General features: G+C 32.7%; 1 protein-coding gene across 1 annotated transcript in view; it reads right to left on the bottom strand.

The window, feature by feature from the left end:
- Window positions 1-1,047: 1,047 nt before the first annotated feature.
- Window positions 1,048-19,937, bottom strand: part of LOC113396244 (mitogen-activated protein kinase 1) — a 62,965-nt gene continuing 44,075 nt past the window's right edge. Inside the window, exons 6-8 of the mRNA XM_026634117.2 lie at window positions 16,009-16,176; window positions 6,402-6,590; window positions 1,048-3,836 (exon numbers count right to left, since the gene is read on the bottom strand). Coding sequence (XP_026489902.1) covers window positions 3,717-3,836; window positions 6,402-6,590; window positions 16,009-16,176 — 477 coding nt within the window. The 3' untranslated portion in view covers window positions 1,048-3,716. The remainder of the gene's footprint in view (window positions 3,837-6,401; window positions 6,591-16,008; window positions 16,177-19,937) is intronic.

Below are 19,937 nucleotides of genomic sequence, written 5' to 3'. Positions count from 1 at the left end.
AACATTCTGGGATTGAAAATTAAAATATTTCCATCGTTTAAATTTTTCGTTTTCATTTTCATAATAATCGGTCTCACGGTTTTTTAAATTAGTTCTTACAACAAAGTACCTACGGTATAAAAATAAAACATGACAACCATTCTAAATGATTACGCAAAATATTTGAGAAACGAAAGCATTACCGGTTGCTGTCTCTCATTACGTTACGAAGAACCATTTCACCTGATATGTTATAAACGTCACCACTTGAGGTTATTAAATTACGCGATTAGCAACATGCGGTCGCGGGGAGCGCTCAGGCTATTAAGTTGAAAGCATTGGTAGATTTCACGCCATTTAATAACGAAGCGCGTTGCCAACACCTTTATACTTCGCATAAAATAATTTTAAACCTGCTTACTTTGCCATTTCATGAGATTAGTCCCGAGTTAAGTTGTTACCTGCATTAACTCGGTTTACTGTGGGTTATTTAATGTATGTGTTTACCCTTGTATTCGTGTAATGTATATCTATACTGCTGTATATTTCAATGTGTTAATTATTGTCACATGGCAACATTTTGTATTGATATAAATCAAAACAAATAATCCAGAATAATCTGGTTGGACTTGTATAAAATTTTGTTAGCCATTATAATTTTTTTTAATAATAATAACCATATACCATTTTTAGGAATTACTAATATTCCTATTTTACCCTCCAATTTAGCTTTAAGCTTTAGCTGGGAGCGGGTACGACATTAGCCCAAGGGGTCACGGTCGATCTTTTTACATCGCTAGACGGCCCGCAATCCATTGCGTTATTGTCGTTTGACTAAAGGCCAAAAAAAAACAAAATACTTTAAATGTACAGTTAGCGGCACATTGGTTCTGTAATATAATGCTTAAAGTGACAAATCTATGAACTCTGTGACCACTTACCAATAGGTACATTTTCCTGTTAGCTTTCATACTCGAAGTTAAAAAAAAACTATTGAAATTGCACTTTCTCTAACTCATTTTTTTTTAAACTTATAATAGTCAAGGGATTTTTAATAAAACACATGTGTATGTCAGGTTTTAATTTATTTTCGTAATATTCAACTGTTGACAGATAACAAATGATCTTACAATATCCAATTTGTACATAATGACTTAAAAAAATATGGCAACACTCATATTTTAACAATAAATACGTAATGCTCGTGTTACTTTGACGTTAAAATATTATTTAAACATTGGTAAGGGTCTGGGACGTGAAAAAAGTTCTGAGTAGAATATCTCATCGATTAAATATCAAGTTTCTATAAATTCATATTCAGAAACTCTTAACCCATTCCATGCGAAGGCTAGATTTCACCTTCTCGAGAAAGGTGCGGGGCGTATACGTCATTAACGTAAACACCAATCGGCGTACGCATCGGTCGACATTTCAACATCATAAATTTATTAATTTCAAATTCATACGCGCCTTACTTGTCATTTTTAACAGCAAGCTATGATTTGAGACGATTGTCCCGCACGTAGAAAGAAACGAAACACGCCGGAAAGCGTGTGGCGCACCGAATGGGTTAGCGATAGACGAAAACAGCCTGATAGGTGATTGAGAGACAGTCCACATATAAGACGTTATATATCTACTATTATGCCACAATAATTATAAATTGTCTTTTAATAAAACTAAGGATTCTCTCCTTAAAAACACGTTCAAGTATTCGTCGTAAGCAAATTTAAATCTTATGAGAGAAACAAGACTCATTAAAAGTACAAACAGTTTAATTTGAATCTCTTCGAGATGAAAGATAATGTTTTATCGTCAAGCTTTTCTTATTCAAATACATATTATTAATAAATGTTTGATATTTTGCGTTTACACTGAAAACCGATTAAAAATGACCGCAATTTCACTTAAAGTAAGGCTGCTATATATATTTAAATTTTCCTCCAACAAAAAATCAAATTATTTTTACTTTAAGATTATTGATATTTTTTTAACGATGTTTAAATAAATTATACATACAGTGAAATTTTAGGCATTATCAAACATCATCGCAGTCTTAATTTAGCAAGCAACATTATAAATATATTTTGACATTTAATACAACAGACGTCCCACGAACATTATGAGACAATTTAAAGAGTAAAATATCCAAACAATTATTGGGCTTTAGATTAGACAGTCGTTAATACAATTTATGCGCCCTAATAATCAACAGACAACTTCTTCGAGTTACATTTAATAAGTGACCGTCAAAATTCGAAACACCGGTATCCGGCCCGATCGTACCTAACATTTCATAGATATACACAGAGAGTAACAATAGTCTAAACCTCGAATTCACAACACGAAGCCAACGGCGGTACGTTCGTTGAAAAACTCTCTGAACCCGCACAATTAAACGGTATTTTTTTAAACTACGAACCGCTCTTTAAAATATCTGATATGAGGAATTAACTATTCTAAATGTCGTATTGTGCGCGAGAGTGCCAATACAAGGAAGACGAGAATTATTAAAATCGTTGAAATAACAAAAAAAAACTCAAATTTTTCAACGAACACCGCGACACGACCGAACAATAAAACGCGTCACGTTGGATCACGCAAGAATCAATTAGAATTTAGTGCTTCAAAAAACATTTTTCGAGTGACTCTTCAAAATACTTTAAATCGAAATGTAAAAAATATTTACATCTTGCGCCGTTTAAACCCGACTCGTTACCGATTTAATTAAATAACCGTTCCGTTCGCGTGGTCCATACAGATAATACTACTGGCGTCGTTATATTCGACATCACTACCGTTACACGTACGTCATCACTCTAAAACATACTCGACACGAAACAGAGTCCGCTGTAATACTGTATAATACGTCCACGCGATCCTTTAACTTTCCATAAACGACTAGGTTTTTAACGTCAATAAATTTCAGAAAACTCCTATCTATCTATAGTGTCCTATTCTTCGATATATCTACTGTTTGAAAATTCTACTCATCCAGTCGAACTTTTAACTATTAATTATTAAGTATATAAGATTTAAAATTCGAAATCAAATCAAGTTTTTATTAAATATATTTGATTTTGATTAACTTAAGTGATAGTCAAAGTAAAATCGTATTAATCTAGACCGTGTCGTTGTAAAACGTTGATTACTATCACATACTTGAAAGATACTCAACTAAGGAGGGGGGGGGGGGCATGTATGATCTACAGTTATTAATTGAATATTCTAAATGAATACCGAGAAGAGAATTCCCGAAAATAATTATATGAAATTAAACGTAATACCGAAAGTCTGGGAATTGAACGCATACCACAATACTCAATGATATTAATACAATAAAAGGTCACCATCGCTCTGGTCAACCGTTATGGTGGGTCGCTGCTTTAACATTCACACAGTTATAATAAACGCATGCAAACTCCTATTTATCTAAGACTGTTTACGAATTATAAAGAAATTACTCAAAATTCAACGGCTTGTCATAAAATTCCGCTAATCGCAATGAGATAAGAAATATATCAACGATCGAAATGCAGAGATTAGTCACAATTTCGTCAACACATTTACAAGTCAAAGGATTCAAGATGACTATTTATTACGGCAAATTATTGATCGAAAAATGTTAACCTTATCTATTGAAAAACTATTATATTTGAAGTTTTAAAATCTTGAATTGAGCTTGCATGCTTCCGTGATATTTCGCTGTGACGCTGTTCGAGGGTAGGTCCGGAGATCTACGCGTTTTCGTTCAGTTGCTTGAACAGCAGGGTCTCTTCGAATATGTATTTCTTGAGTGTCTCCTTCGGCAAATTGTCTAGCTCCATTGTGAATCGGAACGGCTCCTCCGCGACGGGCTGAAATAAATAATGAACTTTAATACCTGCTAGACAGATAACTTTATCGTTCGAATGAAATTCGAGACGTGGAATATGACACTGGGAAGGGATCTTATGCTTACTGCTCAATTAACGATTCCATTACGATAATGGTTCTGGGTAGATAATTTTTATGGTTATTTTCCTGCTATAAATAAGATTTTTATTGATGCATATAAATAGTGTTTAACTCGTTTTTATAAAGTTTACTTCTGTTGTAAATTATTAATATAATTACAATTATTATATATTGAACGAATAGTATATACCCATATCGTGATTTCAAATAGTGTAGGAAAATGTTCAGGTCAGAACTACCCAACTACTATAGGTTTAAAAAGTCAATCAAAAGTCGTATACATTGTGATAGGGGCTTTGTCTTTTATTGATATATTCACTCACGAAGGCGAACTTCCTGTATTTATAAAATAATGAAAACGAAAGAAAGAAAAATATAATTTAATTTGTTTTTGCTGTCTTTACTCAGTCATCTTACACACACTAAGACATTTTGAAAGCACGAGCGCATGTAAAATGTACGCCGTTAATAATAATTAAACGTGGAGGGACGCGCCTTCTTGGGTGAATAGATCTATAACGTCGTTAACGGTGAAATATTGTACTATGAAATATATATGCATCTCTTTTTAACAAATGCACTTTCACGCAGCGGGAACTACCTTCTATCAAAAGATGATTTGGAGATCATCGTCAAGCATGAGTAACTAATTAGGAAATAATATATTTGATAGCTCAAAGAAAATCAAAAGATTCTTTAAAATAATATTCAAATGAAATATCCTTGGCTTAGTGCAAAAATGAATCTGATATTTATTACACATTCTGTGTATTAAGTAAAGTATAAAGTTAACCAAAATTTTTAAAAATTGCGTTCTTTTGTTCGCCATTTTTTTAAATATAGCGACGTGAGCTGTTAATTCGATCAGGTAAAGTCGCAAAGTAAAAACTAAAACACTTCAACGAAATCTGTACACAAAACCAATTGAGCAACTTATTACTAAAGTAGAAAAGGCTGGCTGTCCAAATACGTTGGAATGTCCCTTTAATTTGCTCGTAAGCCTATCTAATAATACTCTTATTGTACGCAATACGTGGATATTAATGTATTTATTTAATTATAAGGGTAATAACGCAAATATGAGGGACAATAATTTTCCACCGCTGGATCGTTTCGGGTCAGGTCCCGGGAGCGTTTATTGTTGTTAATTCGATTTCCCCGCGGAGCGCAGATCGTGAATAATATTTTTACGGATTACTTGGAGAATTTCGGTAATGACCGCTAATAAAAACATTTATTCTTTTCGAATTTCAAATTTCAAAATTACATGTTTATATTTTATAAATATGACTGCGAATTTTAACGTCACGTTATCACGTCAATAGTCTTAACATTGATATGCGTGAACCGCAGCTACTTCTATAATATTATACACTAAAACCGTTAGACATATTTATATATCCAGATAGAGTACATCACTAAAAAGAACTAAAACAAATCGGCCAACTTTATTATCTTGGTGTGCGTGACAGTTACGCTTGACACTCGCCGAACGTCATACTACTTCGCTAGTGTGCGTGTACTCAGTGGCCAGTTGGCGCCCAATATTTTCAACGCGTTCTCAGTTTTGACATCAAGTCAAATCTGAAACGCGTTACATTTTCTAGTAAGTTTTATGTGTTTTAATTAGAGATTACAATGAAACGCCTCCTCGTTTATTTAAGGCTGCGATAACATTAGTATATTTTATTAAGACATTTCAGTACGAATCGGTTTCATTGCGCTGTCTGCGGTCAGGACGTTTTATTACGTTTTTATGAAGCAGTATATCAACTGTTTCGAAGAAAATACTAGTTCGTTCAATGTCTACGCGTCAAAGTGTCACTGTTATAGGTTCCATGTTAGCTTTTAAAGTAGCTTGATAAACATAACATTTGTTATTTAGCTTGTAATATGGAAAACATCACTTAATCAAGCGATACTATAAAGTATAAAGGTTTTTTTATTAATTGAATTCAAAATCATATAGAAAGCATTTCTCTTAGTTATTATACCAGTGACTTGCAAGGAAACTTTAATGAGAATTTGCTCATGTGTGACCGGAGTTATAGGTTGGTAAACGCCTTTTTCAGACGAATGCACTTACGTGGGTTAAAAGCTGTTATAGATTCAAGGTAGTTCAGAACTGGTGAGCTTGTTTCACGTTTAACTGAATGTGAAAATGTTGTATTGAAGCAATTCAGCAATTTTTGATTTAACTTGAACCAGCTAGTAAACTCAATAATAGATTATTTAAAGTCGTTAATTACTTCAGTAAATTTGTACGGTAATTCATACATAAAGCGCTAAAGCGCTTTCAGCGAAAGACGATATGGTGTTATTATAGACATTAATTATTCCAGTTGTAGCCAGTTTATGAACAAAATACTTGTTTGATAAAAAATTATATGATGTGATGTTTTTAAACAACTGTAGACTGACAATACGTATGCTATTTAAATAATTAATGAATTTATATAAGTTACCTCATCGTTAGGGTCGTAGTACTGCTCCAGATAAGGATGTGCAAGTGCCTCCTCAACGGTGATGCGCCTGTGCGGATTGAAGGTGAGCATACGGTGCAGCAGGTCCAGGGCACGAGGATCTGCTCCGGGGAACAGTTCAGTCCACGGTACACGTGGTTTGTAAGGCAGCGACTCCAGGTAACTACGAGCCTAAGCAAATAATAAAAATATATAAAAAAAACTGTGCTTTAATTAAGTATCTTATATTAAAATTAACACGTTTCAAAACTAACGACTTAATCGAACAATATATACGATTATTATATCCAAAAATCTATATGTAAATATTATATCCTATTGACAAGGATCTTTCTTTCTATCTATTTGTATCTTAAGCGGTTTTTATAAATAGATCACCGTTATTTCCTCAGATTAGTAATTTAGAAATGTTATGTAAAAACATCGTACAGACAAATATCTAAAATCAAATGTACTTAAACGTGCTATGTTACTTAAATTACAAATAATTAATATGAAATAATTGTATTCATAGAAAAGAAACCATTTTAACTAGGCACTTCAAATTAAGCATTACTCGTCCTTGGCAAGTGGCGAGTAGCCATAACGATTCAATTTTTTTTTGTATTGTACCTAAGATAGTATTGTAGTCAACCCATCAACTTTTAATATTTTTAAGATTTTAACTCAACCGATCATGGGGGCCAAATATACTATCTCAAGCGGTTATTATACGTTTCCGATTCTATTACGATCCATTTTCGACTATTCATCACAAAATAAAACCTCAGTTTAATCGTAACTGAGAACCAATTCTAATTATTTACATCGATTACTAGCTAAAACTGCGGCTTTATCCACGCGAAATTTATAAAACACGAACTTCCAATCCCCGTTTTATCCCCTTAGGAGTGGAGTTTCGTAAAATCCGAATTCATGATTATAGGTTATGTAATTTCTGAGATTTAGTGATTAATCATTGAGTGGTTTTTCGCTTTTATATATAAACAAAACACGATCCTAATTATTTTCTGATCCAACTTCCATTGAGTCGCCGCTGGATCGTTCGAGTTAGTAGAACAGGAAAACGACTGAATGATAACGCTTACGTTTGGATTCGATTGCGACAATGTGACAATTCGTTAGCAGGATTGACTCCCAGGTGGTAGTAGTATAAAATTCTGGTTTAGTTCGATCGACCGACAAGATTTCCCCGACACATACAAACAGATTACGATCAATAATAAAAATCTTATATGTGGCATATTTTAGGTAGTCCACGACATACTGGTTTCCACTTACTAAAGTGAGCCTTAAGGCACTTCGAAGTGAATATCATCCACTTTGAAATTCTATATCATATACTTATGTAAAGCGACCCAAAAATTTTATCATGAGAAAAATGTTTGAAAGGGTATTTTAAGGTCACGATATTTTCAAATGTAAATTGTAATGAACATTATAAACGTAGTAAAGGTATAATTTATTAATTAAGAACAGCGAAGTTAAAACCTTTATAATATACCTTTGTAAAAAAATTATAATTTAGATCTGTGTCTCTAAAGACAAAAAAGTTAGAAACCTTTTGGCGTACGCAGGAAAACTCACTGAAGTTTCATGACAATCTAATAAATAAAAGAGACGTTCATTTAAATTATTTATATATACATATATTTGAATCTAGCGTGTAATAAAAATAATATATATAGTTAAAAAAAAGGAAGAAGATATTTCCTTTCTGTTAGAAAGTAAATAAGGAAGTTTCAATGACCCTGTACGTCGTCGTATCCTTAACAATATATATAAAAAAGATATCGTGTTATACACGATAAATATACCGTTATAGCTTGAGATCAAAACTAACTTACAGTATCTTTAAATATATACTAGATAGAGTACGATTGAGCGATATAGAAATTTTATTTTAAGAGAATTGCTCTGCCCGGTGACACTTGTGTAACGTGATGTTATATAATATTTTCAGTAAAAAGTCTTTCCAATGAAAAAAGTATTTTTCATATCGAAATCATATGATTCCGAGTTCAGCGCGTTCGAAGAAATAAACTCATCGCTATACCAATAATATACCATCGATGCTTGTGATGAAAAGAATATTTTATATAATATAATCAGACTTGGTTTATGATGATGTAGCTTCGCTTGAAAGCTTTCAGAACATTTTTGGCTCACTGGCCATTCCAAATATGTTAAGTCATTTTTGAAGATAAATTTCTATGGGGTTACAGATACATAAATCGCGAAAAGTGTGTAAAAACGTAGTTTACAAATAAAATCGATGAAGGCTCAAAACTTTCACGTGCTCAGGAGCACGCGCTTATTATTCAAATTGTTCGAAATCATTGTACGAGTAAATGTAGGCAAAACTCCAAAAGTGACAACAATAAACCTCGATTACTTTGCGCGCGCTGGTTATATTACATTGTTCGGAAACAAGAGACTTCGTTGTCCATTTATATTCATTTAGCGGTGTAACAACTCGCCCTAAACAAATACATCCCGTATCGGGAACTTCAACAATATATTAATTTCATTAGTGAGGTAAATATTTTTGTATGGAATCGAAATCCTTTGTTCATGGTTATATTTTAATTTAAGTTAGAAAAATAATCGAACCGGTTATCAATTTTTGAATGGTACCCAGACGAGATGCACAACGCACTATGCAATTGTACTCGTCTAGAACAAAACATGTGCATTCTTTTTTAAAGCATAGGTAGATAGGTTTGGGCAATGGACCACCAGATGGTAAGTGGTCACCGCCGCCCATACACATTGACGCTGCAAGCAATATTAACCAGTCCTTACATCGCTATTGCTCCACCAATTTTGGGTACTAAGATGTTATGTCCCGTTTGTCTGTATTACACTGGCTCACTCATCTATCAAATCAGAACACAACATTCCTAATTGTTACTGCTTGGCGACAGAATACCTTATTATCAGTGGGTCGTACGTACCCCAACGGGCTTAGTACATATTATGTTTGAATAATAAATTGATGTTCGTATTCAGTAGTTCTATGCATAGTATTAGTTACTTCAACACATAGCAAACATCAATACAAACACTGTGGTTTTCAAATTTGTTTTCACACACGACGTTCTTTTGAATTGCAACGTGATAGCCTATTTCCTGGTTTTCTCTTTTGCTGTTCTTTAATCCCATTAGTAAAGGAGAATTCCTTTTTTTAGCATCAAGTAAATTACGGAAAAATATGTAAAAATGGCAATATTAATTTCCACACGCGAAAGTTACATACTTGAAATTCAAAACATTTGTGATCCTTACTACCATAATAAATACGAAAGGGAATTTGTTTATTACGATTTTAGTTTTTAAATAAATCACAATCATTACATTTTGCCTAATCGTTGTCAGGGGAACAGATAAAGTTATATTCTACCTGATACCTACCTCTACTTCCTCTCACTTACCGAAACTAATAAATAAATATTTAATCACCATAAAGAAGATTCTACTAGTTGTGTTGGCTAGTTTATTTTGAGCTCGGCCGTCGGGGCCCAAATCGATCAGAACAACATTATTATTATTAGAGGCATTGGGAAGTATCTTTCAATGTATAAAAAGTATCCTCAAAATGTAAGTAAATAAAAGACGCTGCTGGTCGGTGAGGCGGTGAAATTTTCAGTAGCGCGCCAATACGATATTCGATAGAGTAAAACGGAACAAAAAAGACAAAGTTAGAACACATACAAAAGTCGTTTTATTTTTTTAATTATTTTGTTAATCAAGTTTACAAATCCGAATTATTAAATGTTATTTCAGATACCGACATACCATTGCCATTTTGGCATTAACCCATTATGTTTTGTTAAGAAATTCTATGTATACAATAAAAATGGAATCACCGATAAAAAAGTACAGACGTAAGCTCGTCATATTATGAGTGTTGCTTGCTAATTGTCGCCCCCACCCTGTGTGTGTGTGTGGGGGGGCTACCAGATAAAACATCAATTAGTATTCTGTATTTAAATTCAGTAAATAATATAATAATTTAATAACGAATTTCGCACATATTAATTATATTATACATCATTTGTTTTGGATGACCAAATTACTTCGATTTCTTAGCGATGTTTTTTTATAAAAAAAAGGTAGGAAGACAAGCAATTGACCCCTGCCCTTACTACCGGGTGGTTGTAAGGGCATCGTACATAAACATTGGCGTAAGAAATATTAACCATTCGTTACAACACCAATGTTACTAGGATATAGTTGGCTTCAATCACCCTTTAAACTGGAACACAACATTACTGAAGATTGTTGTTGGGCGGTAGAAAATCTGTTAAGTGGGTTATATTCCCCGAGACAGGTATGCACAATGCCCTCCCACCAAGTAATATTAAATTGTAAATCTATACGATTATTATAGATGAGTTGTACAGTGAATAGTATTTGTGGTTGTAATTCTAAGAACTGATACAGCTTTCATCAGAAGCATTAATCGGAATTCGAAGAAACTGTTGTATTATATTTATTGCTTGTTGTGCTTCTGGTTCATCTTATTTTTACCCCACTATTAGTTAATTCGTTAATTCTCACTACAATTTAAATACGTTTTTCGTGTTCCTTTAGAGGGTATTTGACTTCACATTCATTTATTAGTGTACAATTAACTCAACGTAATAATACTGTTTGTTTCCAAAATGTATAATTAATATCTGACGGAATCTAGTTAATCGTAAACACAGATTTTATGAAATTATGAAATGTGAATACATAATAGATTTATCACTAACTTGTTCGTTGAAGATACCCTGTGTTTTTTGAAAGAATTTACATATGGCGTTTACGACAAGAAATATAATATGTAATTGCTATTAGTATTTTATCAGCTGAGGTGATGCCGCTGTGTACTACTGTGTAGTATCGCGTATCGTCTCACCTTATATAGGGTGTTAATGTATACGTACAACTCGCATATAACTGTCGAAAGTTTATATAATCAAAATCATCACCTATAAGAGAACAGATTCAAATTCACTCTAGATAATCTAATCAATATATTTAAATGTTTTTTTTAAATAAAACAACTTAAGAACACTTATTTTAATAGGATAAAAAAGATAATTCCATAGTGACACTTCAAAGTAAACTTTAAACTCTAAATTACTTTAAAGTAATGATTCTATTTGAAGTCTTACATTTTACACAAAGTTTAAAATCTAGTGTTAAATATTTTACTTGACGTAAAACTTCGTCCCAAGGCGAAGAGTACCTACGTTATAAACTTGGGTTCGTAATATAAGGCCTTGCACCTTGGGCGTTGTAAATAATTTTACAGTTTTGAAATTCGAGCTGTTTAATTAATTAATAATTTAATAATTCAAACGTAAATGACGCCTTTTGTTGCTTATCGCGATCAGACTAAAAATACTAATATAGACTTATCTGACCTACGTATAGTTTACAAGCAAATCAAATAAGGACTAGACTATCTATAATAGTTTAATTATTGAACGTAACAGACGCAGTACTGATTGAATATCAAATAATATACAGATACATTTAAGAACGATCCGCTTTTAAATAATTTTACATAGTCATAAATTATCAGTTTTCACAATTAACACCTTAATGTTCCGTGAGGTAAATAATTATGTTATCAAAATTGTGTGAAACCTTCGCGGTGCGATTCGTCCCTTGTATCTGGTCTACCTATGAGGATGTGTTAACAACTTTAATCGTGTTGACAACTTTTGTCGTGAGTGTGAAAAAAGATACAAATGTAAACGAATAAGGGTACATATAATAATAATAATATTTAATAATAATATAAAAACAATCGCACTTCGAGTTTTAAGTTTAACGACTGTTATTTACAGAACAGATATGTAGCTATAGATATGTTCGGAATCTTCTTCTTAAATATCATTAAATAATTATTTATAAAACAGCACTGCCTCCCCTTTTAATATGGTAATTAAGAATTAATGATTTCACTTCCAACAATATCGCCGCAGAAATTAATCCGCTATAAAACTGGTCCATTAAATATGAAGCATCCGGAAACTTCGTACGGCCTGATTATTTTTAATTATATTTTACATCGATATTAATATGACAAATGAGTAAGTATGTATACTTACTTGGTTTTCAATGCTTAACTACTAACCTATTTTGACTAAATTTATATGAGGAAGAATATAAAAAATAGAATTAAAAAAAAATAGTAAACGAAAATTAAAAAAATATATATATGTATATTTAATGTTTAAAAGAGCCGAGATGGCCCAGTGGTTAGAACGCGTGCATCTTAACCGATGATTTCGGGTTCAAACCCAGGCAGGCACCACTGAATTTTCATGTGCTTAATTTGTGTTTATAATTCATCTCGTGCTCGGCGGTGAAGGAAAACATCGTGAGGAAACCTGCATGTGTCTAATTTCAACGAAATTCTGCCACATGTGTATTCCACCAACCCGCATTGGAGCAGCGTGGTGGAATATGCTCCATACCTTCTCCTCAACGGGAGAGGAGGCCTTAGCCCAGCAGTGGGAAATTTACAGGCTGATTATGTTTATTATGTATGTAATGTTCATGTCACATGTATAAATGTCTATGAAAAAAATTAAACATTGTCTTTAAAATAAATAAAAAAATCAAACTTTATTATAACATTGTAATCATTGCTTAAAATGTTAGTATTGGAACATATGTATAAATATAATAAATAACTAGTTTTTTCATCATCATTACGAATATACCACGCGAACAAATTCGCCTGTACGAACCACTTTCCGATAAACGTTTCGTCTATACAATATGACTGTAGGAGATTAATCTATGAACACAATGGTGATGTTTTTGTTTATTCTTAATCTACAAAACAATGACTGTATTGTTAGTTCAGTATTCGATGAATGTAATAGCTATATCTTCATATTTGCTTGTTTTTTAATTAGCTGTCATCGAGACTTGCTTATTATATTTTTAGGAATATCGGAATGATTTCGTTTACGAAAAAAATATTATTTAAAAGAAATGACGAATCCTTCTAAGATCATTTCATGTTCCGTCTGTCTGATCGTTTCTTCGTCTGTCCGTCCGTCTTTTACTCAGAAACGCTTCGAGGTATACAATTGAAATTAATACCAAATACCCTCAGTATCCTCTCAATATTTATAGTCCCTTAAAATTGTAATAAATCAAATCTCGAAGTCTACGCAAGTAAAAGATATGGTCTTTTATGTTGCATTTCCCATACGTTCGCAAAAGGAATCAAAACCTATAGGAGTTAGACCTTCTCATTGACCTAGAATCATAAAATATGTAATCCTATAGCACAAGTATAGGAAAAAATCCGAAAACCGTAAATTTGATGTTACATTAGTATTTCATTCAGTATTGTGCGGTAGTTCGGAATCCTCAGTGCGCGAATATGACTTGCACTTGCCCGGGATTTTTATGTACAAATTACAATTATGGTATTTACGTACCTAATATTATATTAGGATACAGTAAGGACAGATTCTAATTAATTTAACTGAAAAGAGGGAGAAAGGATTTCGAGTACATCGACACGATTGGAATGTTATGAGACTATAGCAAAAAAAAAATAAACGTTTAGGTTGGACATTGAGATGCTTTTTTTTTAATAATGTTAATAAATGACTAAAAGTCTTATAAATAATTACACTTCAAACAAGCAGTCATAATAATGAGACATTTATTTCAGAATCAAAAATAAACAGAATATTTTAATAGAGACAAAGAGAAAGAGAGAGGGTATATATTATATATCGTGGTCGTATATAGCGGCTTGTACGCAATATTATAACTTTATCAGTATTTAAACTTGAAACAGCTATATAGAATGTAAATTCAACGTCAAATTCGCCTGAATTAGCGCTATTTGAAAATTAATTGGACCTAATGTCTATGTCAACACCAACTCGCCGTAACAAAGTTTACGCGGCTCAAGTTAATAAATCCATAGTTTGCTTGTTTTCGTGCTAATCAACCATACATTATATTAATGAGATCTCACTACACATCTGTATGTTTACATTATTAAAACTAAAAAAATGCAAAAAAAAAACTAAATTTTAACTAATCATTCACCCTTATTTAGATGATATTTCCGGTCAGCCAATGAGGAGATTTCTTTTAACTAAAACTATATATTTCACAGGACAACAACTCACGTACATAACCAATGATGACGTTTCTAGGGAGTAAATAACCTATACAACGACAATGTTATCGTTAAGTTTGTTCCTTTAATGATTTTTTTTATTAAAGTAAACCTTATAATTTTCTCTATTCTTTCCTGCTCAGGCCTATTTTCCAAACTACAGTTACTACATATCAAATTGTTTTACTATTTCTTCAGCCGAATAGTTTTCTCCAAAAATTTCAACGTCGATTTTATTACCGCAGCATTGCGGTAAAGCTGACAAAGGATGGTTTGACGCATACCGTTAGACGTTTGTTTTATTGTACAATTAGTTCATCATTTCTATAATAACAGCAATTTAGACTGCTAGTTAGTATCGTGTAGGCTGTTTCAATTAAAGGAGACGTAAAGAAAAAATAAACAATTTTTACATTTTATTAAAATCATCGGTTGAGAAGCCGTCGGCGAAGTCCTTATCGAATCTTTATTAGTAAAATTATAGTAGTCTAGTGGAATTGTGTTGTATTATCAATAAAAATAATTTAGGAAGGATCTCTGCCGATTTGAAAAAAGAAATTGGAATTTTAAGAAAATAAGTAAACACAATTAAATGTAATATGTATCGCGAAGAAGCCCACACATTTTTCTCTTTATTTGTGATTTTTGGACGATTTTATTAAAAAACGCACAGGGACTTGCTTATTTTCATTCAAATAAACATTCCCTTTCATTGTATCTCGTTTTACAGTCTAATAATAAAGCAAAAATTCATAATTAATTTAAAAAGCTTTTATTAAACCTATTAAAATCAACTCTGGCTAAACGGTACTTTTAAGTAAATGAACTTATTTTACCATAAAATATTTCTGATGTAATTAAATAAATATTAGAACAAACGTAAAATGATCTTACTATTTATCTTAGGTTAACATTTTGACTTGACATTAATACTTTGTAATAAAATCTTACAAGAAAATCAGCTTCAGAAAATTATAAAATAATCTTTAAAAAAAAATCGCAAGTACGGTAACGTTAATGTCTACAAAAACTTTCAAGTATAAAAAGAAAATTGAAAATAAACACGAACGTCGTTCGCAACGTAACAGTTTACATACGACGTTTAACTGGTGATCGTATTACATATTTACGAATATTCTACGGAGCGACTATTTTGGAGTACCGCTAAGGAACCAAGCCAAACAGGCTATATAACTTAACTGAATTATGGTATCACCAGGGAATACTGTTAACGTAAAAGAACACCTCATTAACATGAAATATTATACAATGTAATGAAAAATAAATCTTCTACTCTTTTTAGAAAATGAGTATTATTTGCTTAAATGAGTAAAATACTGTTATTAGTTGAAATAAATTCAACGATTTATAACAAATGACATCCCAATAATGTTAGTAAAAACAAAAATATATACATAATTATAAACGTACCTTTTCATTGATGATACAGTCCAAATCCTCCTGGCTGGGTGAGCCCAATACTCCAAGGATATGATTCAGCTGGTCGAGGTAGTGCTTGCCCGGAAAAATGGGTCGGTTCGACAGCATCTCCGCGAGGATACAGCCCACAGACCAGATGTCTATTGATTTAGTGTAGCCCTGAACAAAGAACATTCGCATTCATTGATATCGTTTGACCTTAAAACGACAAAATATTGCTAACATCGATGAACATGGAGGTCATATGCTTCAAGGTATATATAAATCTTCTGGTGGACATAATTCCCACATTTTAAGTTTAACCAGACCCTGATAGATAGTAAAGTGATTCGCCATAGAAAATAATCTCAAAAAAAAATGAGTCGCCAAGACATTACGTCAATAGCTAACTTATCCTAGCCATACAAAATATTATAATTTGAGGTAGAATAAGTTATCTACACGATGATCTTCCACTAGTATTCAAACTATGTAGTATATCTGTTACGCAATCTAACTAATGCAACAATAAGGTTAGTGTAAATTAGAGAAAAACTGATAAGACACCATATTAAATAAAGATTTATTTTAGATAAACACAAAAAAACATATACTACAGCTTTATAAAAAATTTGTAAATGTCCAACTGGATAAAGTTTTGTTTAAGTTTTTTTTTGTTTTTACTATCGAAGGCAATTACATAATCTATTATAATATTATAAATGTGAAAGACAGATAGATACACACAGTTAGTCTGTCTGTCTGTTACGCTTTCAATGCTAAACCAGTGACCCGAATTTGATAAAAGTCGTTATGAAGCAAGTTCGAATCCTAGAAAGGACATTAGGCTACTTTTTTATACCTAAAACTTACGACCGCTCTCATAACAGAAGCTAGTTATGTATAAAAACGATATTGACAGTTTGACAACAATTAAAAAATATATTGTACAAATTGTTATCCTTCACGGATAACAATGAATTATTGGGCTCAAATTAAACAAGTTCGTGATTTAAGAATTCGTCTCCCGGCCGACAGAATAATTTACGCATTCAAATATTTCTATATCAGTTTTGAGAATTTAGTTTGATAATTTTGGAAGAAATTTCGATTAATTTGTGTAGGTTTAAGATAAATGTTATGTCTAAAATATTAATTCATTGGTGTATTATTTCAAATTTGAATTGTAAATATGAATTTATCAAGTTGAAAACAAGCCTCTAATTAATCCATGTTCTAAAAGGAATAATAACAATAGCCTAAGCCGTATCGGCACCAGCAGTTTTGCTCTAATTGTTTTAAAGATTTGACCCACACATACGAACAAGTAATTTTATTTACTTGGAAGTGTGTGTAGCTGTGGAACCGAGATGGCCCAGTGGTTAGAACGCGTACATCTTAACCGATGATTTCGGGTTCAAACCCAGGCAAGCACCACTGAATTTTCATGTGCTTAATTTGTGTTTATAATTCACCTCGCGCTCGGCGGTGAAGGAAAACATCACAAGGAAACCTGCATGTGTCTAATTTCAACGAAATTCTGCCACATGTGTATTCCACCAACCCGCATTGGAGCAGCGTGGTGGAATATGCTCCAAACCTTCTCCTCATAGGAGAGGAGACCTTAGCCCAGCAGTGGGAAATTTACAGACCGTTAATGTAAAAAAAGAAAAATAATTATGTGTGTAGCTCGTATTTACTCTAAATGTTTCGCCGTTACATAAAAGGTTCACACGTTAAAAGTATTGACAGGTTCAATGGTATCAAGGTACCCTTGTTTCCTTTTCGTCTGTGAATATAAATGCGCCAAAGTGAACTGTTAAATATTGACGTTGTGAGTTATGTAACAATCGTTCGAGGGTTTTGTTCCCGTTCACATCTGAATTTGGCCCTTTATTAAATTTGCGTAAAATTAAATAAAAATTTGCGAGCCATAGACAGAGGTCACATTATAGAAGAAACCAATGTTAAAGTACCCGTATTAAATACAAACAATTGAACCTATAAATAGATATTTTCTTAAATTACCTCATAAAATTTAAAAAGAAAAATCTAGATAAAGGTTTCATCGTTTCAGTATTAATTCTACTTTGGATCATCAAAATGCAGCCCCAATCTTAGTTTATTTTTTGCTACGGCAACAAGATCTCATTGTCATAATGAAATCTAGTATCGCTCAAAAATTACAGCCGGCTCTAGGCCGACAATTTAATTTCAGTTGGTATTACGTTGACCTGACATAAATATTTACCAACCCCTTTCCCTACAAATTACTAGCTCGTCTCTTTGTTGAAATCTACACGGTTACGTTGCCGTGAACTTTTGCATAGCATGACAGGCTGAAGGGTTTTATTATAAGAATACTTTATGAGGGAATTGATCTATTCACACATAAAGGCGCGTTCGGTAATTTTTTTTTTATATAATAAACTTAACATATATAAACTAATTTTTATTTTTTGCTGTATTCAATTGATGTAGCTAGACTATGTGTAAGAACGGGCGTCACTCGCTCATACTAAGAAGACATGTTGTTAATAACGTGGAAGGTCAAACCTTCTATATTTTTTCTTCCTTAAATTTCAACATTAAGCAGCCATCTTTATCGTATATACACTACACACAACTTAAGTTAGTTTTCTTGATGGTAGGGTTTTGTGCAAGCCCATCAGGGTACCGTCCACTCATCATATATTCTACCGCCAAGCAGCAATACTTAGTAATGTTGTGCTCCGGTTTAAGGGATGGGTGAGCCAGTGTAACTACAGGAACAAGGAAAACAACATTTTTGCTCCCAAGGTTGGTGGCGCATTTGGCGGATATAGAGGTAGGGGAAGACCCAAGAAACGATGGATGGATTGCGTGAATACCGATATGGTTAGAAAGAATGTTACTAGTGAGATGACGTCCGACAGAGAAGTATGGAAGAAGAAGACATGCTGCGCCGACCCCAAGTAAAATTGGGATAAGGGCAGGAGGATGATGATGATGATGGTTGGTGGCGCATTTGTGATGTAAGGAACGGTTAATATTTCTTAAAGCTCTAATGTCTATAGCGGTACCGACCACATACCGTCAGGTGGCCCATTAGCCCGTCGAGAAATATTATCGCATATAAAACAGGTTACCTCGGTTATTGTTTCTTAAAATATGTATCTAAAAAGTTCCGTGTCTAATTTTTAGACAGTTCGTATTGATGTATGTTAACACTTGTGGGTTTTATGAAAATAAAACACAGTCCAATAATTGATACACTTCAATTTATAATATTCGGACAGCATATCGTTGTGCCAGAAAATATTAAAACAACCGAATGTGCTCCTTTGGCGCGTCCTACCTTCTTTATACAAAAATAATCGGAAGTCAGTTTACGAAATAGTAAAGTTAAATTATTGTTCACAGAGTAATTTATTACTATGATGATTCACGAAATTATTAATAATTAATTATAGAAATAAGGTATTGGTAAATAAATCACTAAGATAAATATAATTGAGAATAGTTATTTTATGCCACAATAGCTGGGCGCCTATGTGCCGCTTGTTAACATATATCTACATATATGCGCTAACCTCGCTATATGCTCTCAAGACTTTTTTTCTTATACGATTAACCTCTTTACCAACAATACTGAAAATAGTACTTAATAGATCACATAGATAGGTGAACGAATCAATTGTTCGCTTAACATTGAACGATTTATTTCATACATGCATAATTTGTAACTTCGATCGCAAACAAAAAAGTAATATAAAACGCTGCACCGCAAATACGCGATAGTTTCATCACTTTACCCGCTCGCCATATTTTAATTAACGCAGATTTCAATCTATTGTGACTCGCGATTAATCATGAGTTGCAAAAATGAGTCTTATTTCTATACCATAGAGTTGATTGTTAAAGGGAGTCAGCTCGATATGAGCGTAACTATACCGTTCAAA

Source organism: Vanessa tameamea, chromosome 8 (genome assembly GCF_037043105.1).
Source record: "Vanessa tameamea isolate UH-Manoa-2023 chromosome 8, ilVanTame1 primary haplotype, whole genome shotgun sequence".
Taxonomy (NCBI): domain Eukaryota; kingdom Metazoa; phylum Arthropoda; class Insecta; order Lepidoptera; family Nymphalidae; genus Vanessa; species Vanessa tameamea.
Note: the sequence above shows the minus strand (reverse complement) of the source record. Positions and strands in the feature narration are given on the sequence as shown.